This window comes from Dipodomys merriami, unplaced genomic scaffold (genome assembly GCF_024711535.1).
Source record: "Dipodomys merriami isolate MVZ:Mamm:240054 unplaced genomic scaffold, mDipMer1.0.p SCAF_4, whole genome shotgun sequence".
NCBI lineage: Eukaryota > Metazoa > Chordata > Mammalia > Rodentia > Heteromyidae > Dipodomys > Dipodomys merriami.
In genome coordinates, this window is record NW_027205603.1 from 66239102 (window position 1) to 66252386 (window position 13285).

Consider the following 13285-nt stretch of genomic DNA (forward strand, 5'->3'; position numbering starts at 1 on the left):
ATTGTGCTTATTAAAGTAACTTACTTTTCTTCCAAGCAATACTTTAATTACATGTCTATTTAATGTAATAGGACAAAGTTCATTTTGCAGCAGACATAGTCCAAGAATCCTAAAAGTAAAATAAGAATAAGACTTAAATTCAAAGATAATAGTAGAATACATATAAAAACATGAATATATTTTTGTCAGGCGTGGTAGCACATGCCTGTAACACAGCACTGGGGAGTTGAGGCAGGAGGATCGTAAGAGGTTAGTGCCTAGGCTACAAGACAGTCTCAAAAAAAAAAAAAAAAAAAAAAAAAACCAACAACAACAACAAAGGCAAGCACAGGTGATACACAGCTTAATCCTAATTTTTCAGGAGGCTGAGATCTAAAGACCATGGTTGGAAGTCAGCCCAGGCAGGGAATCCTGTAAAACTCTTACCTGCAATTAAACCATCAAAAGGCCAGAAATGGAAATGAGGCTCAAGTGGTAGTATACTAGCCTTGAGCAAAGAAACTTGGCGGGGAGGGGGGAGGAGGAACCCTCAGGACTGACAGACATGTTTACATGCGGGGGGGAAAAAAAAAAAGGACAACAAAAACAAACAAACCTACCACGACCACCAACAAAAACACCCACACACTAAAAATAAAACAAGATATTTTAGAAAAGTCTCATTCAACTGTTTTTTTTTGTTGTTTTGTTTTAAAATTTAGGAGCTAGAAGAGCAGCAGGTGGCTAGGGGAGTGGTAGGTAGACAAAGTCCTATGTCCAGTCTCTAAACCAACTCACCCCCCACAAATATAAACATTAAGATTAGTTATTTTACCTGCCAATGTTCCTAAAACAGTTCAACCTTGCTTCTGTGTTTTTGCCAGGCCTCGGAGTATAAAATCCTCTTTTTCCAGGTTGGTAAAACAAAGGGGCATTGTCATCACCATCATCTGTATCATCTAAATCCATATCTACTACACTTCGACTAGAGCCATGACGCTTTCGGTTTTCCTAATAACAAAATATCAGAGATTCCAAGATTCTTTTTTTTTCCCTTAAATTAAATTACATGTACTGGCTCTCAAAATTATTCAAAGGCAAAGAAACACTCATTACTTAAACATATGTATATGTATACTAAAGATAAGCTTTTACTGTTTCAAAACTATACACAAACTTTAAAACTATGTTCTACAACATAAGAAGTTTAGCTTCCAAGTTCTGGCTGTCTTCCAAATGAGATAAAGTAACAAAGAATTAGATTTACCTTGCTGCTTGCAAAGATGTCATGTCAGTACACCATTTTTCAAGTTCTGACTACCTACCTTATCTATCTCCATATACTACCATTTACTTTTCAGAATTCACAGGCAATCCCTTTGCATCTATTTTTCAGATTAGAATTTTAGTTGTAATCAATGAAAGAGGGTTCAATTAGTTGGGTTTGCTTCTCTTGGCTGGCATAGAAGGTTCTCCAGTACCTTAATAATTAAGGCATGAAGCCAGGTGCGTAGTTACTCAGGAGGCTGAGATCTGAGGACAGCGGTTTAACACCAGCCCAGGCAATAAAGTCCTGAGACTTTTATCTCCAATTAATCACCAGAAAACCAGAAGTGGTACTCTGGCTCAAAGTGGTAGAGCATTAGCCTTGAGCTAAAGAGCTCAAAGACAGCAAGCAGGCCCAGAGTTCAAGCCCCATGACTGATGAAAAAATAAAGAAAATAAATTTTAAAAAATTAGTGCATGAGCTATATGCCCTAAAATAGCTCCCTTAGGCTGGGAATATGGCTTAGTGGTAGAGTACTTGACTAGCATGCATGAAGCCCTGGGTTTGATTCCTCAATACCACATACATAGAAAAAGCAGAAAGTGGCATTGTGGCTCAAGTGGTAGAGTGCTAGCCTTGAGCAAAAGAAGCCCAGGGAGGGCTGGGAAGGTGGCTCAGTGGTAGAGTGCTTGCCTTGCATGCATGAGGCCCTGGGTTCGATTCCTCAGCACCACATAAGCAGAAAAAGCCGGAGTGGCGCTGTGGCTCAAGTGGTAGAGCACTAGCCTTGAGCTGAAGAGCTGAGGCACAGCGCCCAGGCCCAGAGTTCAGGCCCAGACTGACAAACTGACAAAAAAATCAAAACAAAAAAAACAAAAAAGAAGCCCAGGGATAGTGCCCAGGCTGAGTTGAAGCCCCAGGTGTATATAATTATCATATGCTTCTTTGATTCTTTTTTGATACTATAATCATGAATTTTATTTACAAAGGCATAATTACTACCTAAATGCTGTTTTCCTCCCCTCAATCTTTTTTGAATTTCCTGACTCTAAGTTCTTCTAAGTCCTTATTAACACATGTATAAAGCACAAAACATCTTACCTGTACCTTTTCTGAGGAGTCTAATAATCCAAGATCCAAGATACTATCAGCACCATTTTCCCTAAAAAACAAAGCCCCTTTAAATTCCAAATATGCCTACAATTTTATACAGAAAACACATTAATAGGAATTTGTGACAATTTATAAATGCATTTAAGTCTTGAAGTTAGCAAACATCTAGGGTCAAGTATTTGTATAACACTGGAATTCTTTCAATAATACATATTTTTAAAACTTGTAAGCTGAGGTTTTTAATACATACTTTAAAAGCCCACAAGCTCCCAGCACTACAGAGCCTAGATTACATAGTGAGTGTGAGTTTAAGGCCAGCCTGCCCTACACAGCATGGCTATCTCAAAAATAAACCAAACTTACTTAAAATACTATCAGATGTTATGTCTGATTCAAGGTAATGAACTAAAAGGCTACTTGACAATACAAAACTCAGCAGAAAAATGTTCAAGAAGCAATCACAACAAGAATCAAATTCTCTAATAATTCTAGCACATTAGAATTCTAGAATACTTAATAATTCTAGTACTTAATAATTCTAGAATACTTCATAATACACATGATAGCAGTCCATTTTATGAGTTATAATGTAATGTAAAATATATATGTATAATGTGTATATATGTATAACAAAGTAATGCTAAACCAGAAATACATGCATATATTTACAAATATGTTTTTATTGAAAAGCCACTTTCTCATTACTGTGCTGGCACATTCCTACAATCTCAAAAGTTCTGGGCCAGCCTAGACTATACAAAGTTCTAAGTCAACCTGGGCTAGTTTAGCAAACATCATCTCAAAACAAGTACAAACAACATGTTCTTCTAAGCTTTTTCTGCAATGGACCAAACTCTCAGCTCAAGAGAGGAAATAATAGCTTGAGAGAAACAAATACACATGCATAAAAAGTCCAGGGGAAAAAAAAGTAGCAAGAATGAATAAAATAAGATTCTATCAATGGACAAAAAGTCTTTAGTTTGAACCATTCAAAGGTTTTCAAAGTGGCTATTCCAATTTTAGCCTCATTTGTGTACCTCTAGGAGTCCATCTAATCTCATTCCCTATAGAAATTTTCATCTAGGAATAACAATAGAATGCTTGTCTACCACGTATAAGGCCCTAGGTTCAACTCCCACGTACTACAAATATATCCATCTAAAAAAAAATCAACATTTTGCAGCTACAAACTAAAAGAGTAAAGCAAATCCAGGACAGAAGCCATAAGGAAGTATTGCACACCTTCCTATTATCTTGGGGAAAAAAGGGTAGATAATTTAATTGTTAGATACTTTCAGACTTTACATTTAAAGCAAACCAAAACCTGAATACTTTCAAGGTAAGTCTGAAGGCCTAAAAGAAAGTTCATACTACAGCCAAGAATTAAAGGGATTATAGCCCAAGATACTTTGAGTATAAAATATGGACTCTTAGTTACTAGGGTATTCTGGTAGAGAATTTGAGATGCTCACATTTCAAGCCATTCCTAAATGTCATATCTTTTTAAGAGTCTTTAAGTGCTAAGACTATCACTCTAGAACAAATTTGCTAATTTACATATCTTAAGTCACCAGTTTAAAAACAAAAAAGAAGTATACTTTATGACATAAAATTTAGGATATGATGGCACACACAACCTAAAATTAGCTGGTGTCCCAATTGCACACATTACCGTCCATGCGCAATGATGAGTTCCATGGCCTCGTCTACTCTTGCTCTCAGAGAATCTTCACTTGCTAGAAGGAGTAGCAGCTGAGCTGGGGATAATTCCAACAACATGCCAGTGATTTTACTTGCAAATGCCTGTAAATGTTAAGCAAATGTTACTCTCTCTACTCAGAAATTGCTAGTCAAAACCTAGAATCAGGGAGGAATGTAAAAAGCTCAAATACAAAAACAATGTTTTTTTTTCTTGAACTAAGAAGATATTTTATGAAATATAAACTTCATTACAGAGAACTTATGCAATGCATAGTTCATGCACTTCCAGTCTTATATGAGCCAGTTATTGTGTCTGTTGTGACAAGTCTTGTTAGGGTGTTTTAATCACATGAGTAAATATACACACACACTCAATTTCCACCTTTTTTCTCTTCACAAGACAGCGAGAAACATCTTTTTCATTTAGAGTATAAAAATAAAGGAAGAAGCTGGGTGCAATTAGCTCACACCTGTAATCCTAGCTACTCAGGAGGCTGAGATCAAAGCAGAAAAGTCTGTGAGACTCTTATCTCCAATAAACCACTAGAAAACTGGAAGTGCCACTGTGGCTCAAGGGATAGAGCACTCGCCTTGAGCTGAAGAGCGCAGGGACAGTGCCCAAGCCCAGAGTTCAAACCCCACGGCCGGGTATGGGGGGATCTTACAGAGCACTCAAAATAAAAATCTTCCTACATGCTTGTAATCCTAGCTACTCAGGTTGAGATCTGAGAATCTATTCAAAGCTAGCCCAGGCAGAAAAGTCCATCAGACTCTTACCTACAATAAACTACTCAGAAAAAGCAGAAGTGGCACAGTGGCTCACTAGCCTTGGGCAAAAGAAGCTAAGGAACACTGTCCAAAAGCCCTGAGTTCGAGCCCAAGGACTGGCAAAATAAACAAAGCACAGTACCACTTTTATACAAAAGGAAATTCACTAGGCAGAATGGAGACAATGACCCAGCCAAACGTAGATGAAGGAAAAATCCTATCTCTATGCTGTTATCCTGCAGTAAATGAAACATTCCTTCCTAAACATGCTTGTTATTGCAAAGCTAAACAATATGACTATGAGCAGCTCAAAGTTTATTTTCCCAAGTAAGAGGTAGCTAAGTGTACAGTGCATACAGGCTGCATTGCTTGCACACGGGGATAAAGCCTCTCTCCAAGTGCCTGCCGATGTGCGGGTAGAGGATCGGGATCATCGCTAGGATTCCCTTCAGAGGCAGGTCGGAAGGGCCGGGTATCAATGGAAAGCTGTCTTCTAAAGTCTCTGTAAGAGAAAGAAAGCTTTATTGATTTTGTTTCCTTTGAACAGCACAATTAGAACAAAAGTAGAAAATGGAGCATACAGATTGTTGCAGTTTAGTACCAAGATGGTATGACATCAAAGAGATGTTTGGAAAATAAAAATTAGTTCAATTTTGTCACTTAAATCTATAAATGTGTACTATGATTTGATTCTGGTAATAGTAGTACCGGCAGTGAAGAGAATACCCATAATTCCTGGAAATGTTGGCCAACAAAAAATCAGAAGGTTTAAATAACAATTTGCCACAATTATATAAACAAAAGAGTAATACAAAGGCAGTAAAAATGTCAACAACTTGGAATGTCAGTGGGTAAATAAAATGGCAACATGATTTCAAGTGGTTCTGACTTATTAGTAACAACTAGTTAGACTATACTAAGTTACTATACCTATGTCCTAATATTAAAACTTTCACTGTCTACAGAACAGTCCATAATTATGACTTTGTAATTTTTAACAAGACTATGTCCAACTGACCAAAATGTTCATATTCAATAGAACAGAAAATTACCGTACCTATCCCGGTCTCTTCGAGAACCTGCTCGCAAGCCACTACTCCTCCTCATTTCCCTTTCTCTTTCCCGTTCCCGATCTCTCTCTCCTCTGTTCCTTAATCTCTGCATTAAACCTAGAAAAGATAAAATATCATTTAAATATATTCAAATATAACTATGCATGACCCTCAAAATCATTTTCCTAGACAATCTGTTGTTACCATTGTCTTCATCCCATTCTCTATTTGTTTTCTGTTTGGAAAATTGCAAGTGACTTTTGAGAATGTATCTGGCACATACATCATAGGTTCACTTCAGTGATTTGTTAAATGTAATTTTCCCTTATGTCAAGGCTATGAACTATATAGCTTACAGGTTGTTTTACTTTCACTATAAATAACACTAAGATTTCTTATGTGGTTAATCATTTAACTATCTTCTCCATTCTGGGGCTGGAAACTGTGATGAACACCTATAATCGCTGCTATTCGGGAAGTCAACACTGGAGGATGGAAGTTTGAAAACAGCTCAAAGAAAAAAAGATGGTATCTCAACCAGTGATTATAGTATGATGATTCTTCATACCTGTAAACGCTATGAGACCCAGAAACATTATTTGAATAAATAAAGCACAAGGGACTGGAGAATGGCTTAAGTGGTTAAGAGTACCAACAGAGTCTAGTCTAAGGCCCTGACGTTCAGAACACCAGTACTGCCAAACAATAAATATCTTCTCTAGTCCTTGTTTTTGGCATTATATCATGAGCTACCAAGATTGTTAGCAATTATGCATAATCCTCCTGAGTAGCTAAGATTATAGGCTGGAGCCATCAGTGCCCAGCCTATTTAAATGACTAAACTCAAGGCAGAGTATAATTTCCTAAAAGTCTGAAATCTGTATGACTGTCCATGTTTTCTCACCCAAATCTGTGAATCTACTTTTACTATAAAACTTAGTCAAATGGTGAAAATGATGCTAAAAGGCATTTTACCCTTTATCCTTTTTATAACCTCTTTAGCATTCATACAATGGTTTATAGATCCCAGTGAGATATAGGATAACCTAGGTAACATTCAGGGTGATTTTAATGTCTATAAAATTCTTGTCTTCTAATTATAAGGCTGACAATCTTCTGACTCTACTTGATATAAATCAATTATCTCCTAAAACTTATAATTTCTACAAACTATTAAATGTGCTAACTGTAATTTGGAAATTATTAACTATAATATATTATAATCACAAAGGGCTGGTTCTAGTAAGTTCATAAGTTTGTACTCTCCAGCATTGGTAACTGGTTTTTACAACGAATTGTAACTTTCTTTTTTTTCTTTTTTTTCTTTTTTTTTTTTTTTGGGGGGGGGGGGGGGTCCGGTCATGGGGCCTGAACTCTGGGCCTGGGCGCTGTCCCTCAGCTTTTCAGCTCAAGGCTAGCACTCTACCACTTGAGCCACAGTGCCACTTCCAGCTTTTTTCTTTTTGTTTATATGGTGCTGAGGAATCGAACCCAGGGCCTCTGGCATGCAAGGTATGCGCTCTACCACTGAGCCACCTTCCCAGCCCCCGAACTGTAACTTTCTTATCTCACTGGGGCTGGTACAAAGTTTGTAAACCTTATTTATGATAACCTATCTTGAGACCTTATTCTATTCTCAAATGCAGAGGTAGAGTGAACACTGTAATATTCTCATGGAATTTTTATCCTACCCCATTTATCTATAACAACCTGCCACCCACAAATAAGAAACTGAGATGAAAACTAGTTCAATTACAAACATTTATTAAATCAATCTAGAACAAAATTATATAAGAACTATAAATGTATATAAAATTTTTCCACTGCAGGCATATACTAATGTTTATTGTTGCTTTTATTATTAAAAAAATTTTAATCAACGTTTTGATATACTTACTTGTGTGGGTACCTTTGTTGGCATTTTGAATACAATCTAGATTTGGCAATTTTTCATTGGACAAAAATGCTTGTGCAATGGCTGTATAAAAACTTCGTGCTACACCACTGCCCTCTCCTGGTTCATCCTTAAATGTGACTTTTACTCTGTGGACAGCCATTGGTGTAGTGGCACATCTTCGACCAAAATGATTATTAAGCTGCCTCATAGTCTGCTGAATGAGAAGATCTCGATCTCGATCAACCTATTAAAACATGCCAAAAGGTAGTAAATTCAGTGCTAGAAACCATAAATTTTTGTGAAATATCTACAAATAAAGGGGCTAGGCACAGTGATATACACCTATAATTCTAGGTATAGATGAGGAAATCCCAGGTAGAAGGGCCAGTATCAAGGCTCAAGGCTAGCCAAGATAATAAATTTAGCAAGACTCATCTCAAAATTCAAGCGGGTAGATGAGGTGTGGCCCATAAGAGCCTCTGTTTAGCAAGCTCTAGGCCATAAATTCAAACTCCAGCACCATACTGTCTCCCCCCCAAGAAAAGACAATGCATTTCGTCAACTATTAGGGAATTATGATGATCACGGGTCAACACCAACCTGGTTTGTGAGACTCCTTCAATCAATAAAAGCAGGGCACAGTGGCATATACCTATCACCTAGCTATGTGGGAAGTATAAATAGGAGAGGAGAGTAGCATTGGCCAGCTCAGGAATAGATGTGTGACCTTATCCTAAAATTAAAAGTGCTAGGGTGTGGCTCAAGTTGTAATGTCCATGACTAACAAGGACAAAGCTGAGTTCAAACCTTAGAGTCAACCAAAAACAAAACCAAAACTTTGTAGGGAAAAAAGCTGTATATGATAGTGCATTTGTATAATCCCTGCTATGCAGGACATAGAGATAAAAGGATTATAATTTGAAAAATATAAGCACCCTATCTCTTGAGTTATGTCTCCAGTCCAGTATTTTACAGATTAATTGGAGAGTCCCAAGACTTTTGAGCTGGGGCTGGCTTTGAACTATAATCCTCCATGTCTCAGCCTCTTGAGTAGCTATAAATACAGGCATGTGCTGTAAAAACATTGTAAAATAATTAAGATATATAGACGTATTCTCTAACTCTCCAATTAAAACAAAAAGTCTAGAAACAAATACAAACAGAGCAGCAATGTACAACTAACAGCCATATCTTAATCTAAATTTTTCTTTTTATTGTCAAGGTGATGTACAAAGGGATTAGTTATATAAGTAAGGTAATACATGCATTTCTTGTCTAACTTGTTACTCCTTTTAATCTAAATCTGATGATTATCCTTTCTTGTAGGTGCTTCACACCTACAATCCTAGTTACTCAGAAGGCTGAGATCTGAGGATCATGGTTCAAAGCCAGCCCAGGCAGAAATATTCATGAGACTCTTATCTCTAAGATCAAAAAGCCAGAAGTAGAGGTGAGGCTTAAGTAAGCTGGCAGAGCACTAGCCTTGAGTGAAAAAAAAGCCAAGTACGTGTACAAGCCCTGAATTCAAGCTCCAGTACTAACATCAAAAATAAAAATCCAGGGCTGGGAAGGTGGCTCAGTGGTAGAGCGCTTGCCTTGCATTCCTGAGGCCCTGGGTTCGATTCCTCAGCACCACATAAGCAAAAAGAAAAAAGCCGAAGTGGCGCTGTGGCTCAAGTGGTAGAGTGCTTGCCTTGAGCTGAAGAGCTGAGGGACAGCGCCCAGGCCCAGAGTTCAGGCCCCACGACCGGACCCCAAAAACAAAACAAAAAACAAAAATAAAAATCCATTTTTGAAAAATTTGAAAATTAAAATTATGACCATCTCTAAAATAGATTTATTGTTATTCTGCAAACTTTCACACTTAAAATGGCATCCTATAAGTATTACATAAGAAAATCTAAATACCTTTACCTCTAGTGATAAGTCTCTTGACTGCTGGTTTCTCAGTTTTTCCATTTCTCTACGGAATTTTGATTCTTTTACTTCAAAACCACCCAATTCAGTTAGGATCTTAAAAAAAAAAAAAGCCCAACCAAATAAATTATTGTCTGAAAAATGGTTCTATCAGATAAAATTTTAAAGTGCATAGTACTTACTGATCCTGGTTCCGCTCCAACATCTTCCATGAATACTCTACCAAACAATTCCAAAGAAAGACGCCAACGTCCTAGCAACATATCATGGGAAATAACCATTCCCATGAAGCTACACTGCGGTCTGTAAAAATAATGTCAGTCTATGAAATGTTAACCCCTCTGTACAACACCTTTAATACCAATAACATTATGTTTCTAATAAACATTTCTATAGCCACTTATTCCTATAACCTCAGCATGTTGCCTATGTTCAAATTTCATCTTATATCCTCTTCTAAATGTCCCATTTCCAGCTTTACTTAGACAATTTTTTTTGGGGGGGGAGGGGGAGTCAGTTGTGGGGCCTGAACTCTGGACCTGGGCACTGTCACTCAGCTCTTCATCTTAAGGCAAGCACTCTACCACTGAGCACCCTCCCAGCCCTTTTTTTTTTAGACAATTCTTGAATCCCCTTTATGACATTCCTTGCCAGAATTTCCATTTCCTAAATATATCTCCATCAATGATGTTCAGCTTAAATTCCACATGGCCTAAAGACAATGTCAATTCCTCTTGATTTTTCTTTTCTATTAGTACCATTTATTTCCCTACAACAGATGTGAAGCACTTTTTCTTCCCCCTTGTCTAGAGCGATAAAAGCCCATGTTGACTTTCTCTTCCTTTGTTATTTCCTTTCCATCCCTATCTTCAACTCCATTTTTGTCACTAACTAGAATAAGTAACAGCTTTCCAATTGGTCTTCCTACCTTTAATTCTTCTCTGCAATTTGTTCCCACACATTAAGAGCCAATTTAGCTCAAAACATACTGCCCCAGAATACAGAAACTATCTCCTGCCTTATGTTTGTTAGACAACGTACACACAGTGTATCTTATTTCTGTTAGCTTTTTTACACCTTCTAAACAAGTATTTTTTCCCCCACTAATTAGCTCATTCACTTGCAGATACCATGTCACCAAAACATATAAAGAAGAAACATTTTAAAGCATGGTCATTAGGGTAAAAAGTATGACCATTACCAATATTAAGACATAATATGTGTAAATTCTCATTTAGTAGCAAAATTCAACTTTACTAAGAAAATTACCATTTGTATACAAGACAAAGGAACCTAAATATGAATTTATATTTAGAAAATACTAGTCTGTTTTAGCTGAATGACCAGAACAGGTGTATAGTCTGGCATTTTGGTGTGGGTATATATACATATACATGTACACACATACACGTATACACACATATTTATATATACACATACACATACATGTATATACGTATATATACATGTGTGTATACATGTATACATCTGTACGTGTGTGTGTGTGTGTGTGTGTGTGTGTGTGTGTGTGTATGTGTGTGTATGTGTGTGTGTGTATTTTGCCAATCCTGGACTCTGTCCCGGAGCCTCTTTGTGCTGTTTATGTAATACTGAGGAATGCATGCTAGACAAGCACTCTACCACTAAGCCACATTCCCAGCTCCATGTTGTTATATTTTAAGACAGTATATTAAACATTAAAAAGTTTTAGAACTTTTCAACAAAAGTTTTAGAAATGTTATTCAACTACAAAACTGTCATAAAATCTAAGTCCACAAAATTTATAGTTTCTACATAAGGGTTTTCTAAATACAACTTCCTAAAAGAAGCACAATAGCAGTAAGCAATAAAGGAGGAACAGTACTTTCATTTAGTGAGTACCTGAAAGATGTGAGAGGTGGTCCTTCACTTTCAGTAAGACCTATTTCTGCCAGTAAACTACTTTTCAGTTGTGCAGCAAGATCATGAGCCGATGGGCCTGGTTTTGAATTCTCAGCTTCTTCTGCCTGCATGTTCTGTTCTTCTCCTTCCTTTTTTTGGCGATTTTGCATGTTCATTACATTTTTCAGATTGGCAGCATAAGACATTTTAGTTGGAAGAACCTATCAATTTTATGTTTAAAAGTTACAAACCAAAAAAATCACTAAGATTTTGTTTTCAACTCAGTATAGGCCAAGTCTCCACAGAAATCACGTTAAATAATTTACTCCCCCTTTTGGAAGTTTTTGCTATAGAGCCAGCAAATCCCCTGGCAAGCCACCCATTCCAGTGCACTCACCACAGCAGTCTTAAGGAATCTAAAACATACATGGGCCTTAATTTAAGTCCCTAATATATTTCTAGTGTTTTTAATATTGGATTCCCTCTTACTGCTTAATATTAAAAAATTTATTCACTTACGTTTCTTCTGCCCCTGCTTTTTTAAAGTATTATCTTTAAAAAAAGTTTAAGAGTTTAATTTGAGGCTCTCAAGTAACACGTGTATCTCTAGATCCTATCACCGAACTTGGCTGTATGGCAAAAGACATGCCAGTGTAAAATTTATCCCTTCAAAGCCTCAATTTCTCACTCATAAAACTAGGATAATTATATTTTCTACTCAACATGGCTAGAAAGATAAAGACAGTATTCAGGACACAGTGTCACCAGGAACTGTTGAATACCATTGATGCTTATCCACCCCTATCACTGATTCATTTAGCAAAAGTCAAACAAATTTTAAGCTAAAATTATGTATGCTCATATGTATAAAAAAAAGCATATACATACATATGAACATCTGAATTTTCAGCATCATAAAATAATTAACTTTGTGAACCAAAGTACATAATAAAGCTGCTTTTATGGAGCAAGTTAATGATAGCGATGGACAAATAAAATATTTTTTGTTAATAATTTCTACAAATCTAAATGTTGGGACCAATTCTCATTAATAAATATTAAACTGAGGTATTATCTTACCTCAAGGCAATTTCTGTCCATTGTAACCTCCATTAAGCACTTCCCACTACTGGCAGATGAGGAATAAAGACCCTGACTTGGACGGCCAAAAAGGTCCTCCTTTCTAGCATTTGGCTGGAAGTGTAACAAGAGATATTCTAGTTACATTGAAGACTCTATAAAGAATGTCAGAAAAAAAAGTCTTAAAAATAGTTCCGTTCACCTGTAGCAGGTGTGGTTGATCAGCCAACGGGATGGCTTCAGCCAAAGGCACTTCAAATGGATTTGGAGGTATACACCCAAGGAACGTCATAGAGTCTGAACGTCGGAAAAATGGATGGTTCTGGCCAGTTTCTGCAGGAACAGAGTCATCATCCTTATCATTCAAAGTAGCACCTAAACATAGAAAGATAGAATGTTTAAGAAATTTTATTAGCGAAGAGTATTATTAACTGTCAAATCCAGAACTCCTGGTGTCTTTCAAAAATGTCAATGTACTCAAGACCAATAATCCAAAATACTATTTTCTGGAGGTGCAGGGGGGTTTGCTGGCTTTTTTTTTTTTTTGGGGGGGGGGCCAGTCCTGGTGCTTGAACTCAGGGCCTGGGCACTGTCCCTGAGCTTCTTTTTGCTCAAGGCTAGCACTCTACC

General features: G+C 37.0%; 1 protein-coding gene across 4 annotated transcripts in view; it reads right to left on the minus strand.

Annotated features, from left to right (window-relative positions):
• Ubr5 (ubiquitin protein ligase E3 component n-recognin 5) overlaps positions 1-13285 on the minus strand; it is a 124937-nt gene that overhangs the window by 8286 nt on the left and 103366 nt on the right. For 2 of the 4 annotated variants that reach the window (XM_069991175.1, XM_069991172.1), the window contains exons 43-54: positions 12858-13030; positions 12656-12769; positions 11576-11796; positions 9877-9997; positions 9692-9790; positions 7778-8021; positions 5886-5997; positions 5186-5330; positions 4032-4162; positions 2348-2408; positions 815-990; positions 25-109 (exon numbers count right to left, since the gene is read on the minus strand). In XM_069991175.1, coding sequence (XP_069847276.1) covers positions 25-109; positions 815-990; positions 2348-2408; positions 4032-4162; positions 5186-5330; positions 5886-5997; positions 7778-8021; positions 9692-9790; positions 9877-9997; positions 11576-11796; positions 12656-12769; positions 12858-13030 — 1682 coding nt within the window. Of the gene's footprint in view, positions 1-24; positions 110-814; positions 991-2347; positions 2409-4031; positions 4163-5185; positions 5331-5885; positions 5998-7777; positions 8022-9685; positions 9791-9876; positions 9998-11575; positions 11797-12655; positions 12770-12857; positions 13031-13285 lie in introns of all 4 variants that reach the window. The other 2 variants (XM_069991173.1, XM_069991174.1) reach the window with 2 other exon arrangements.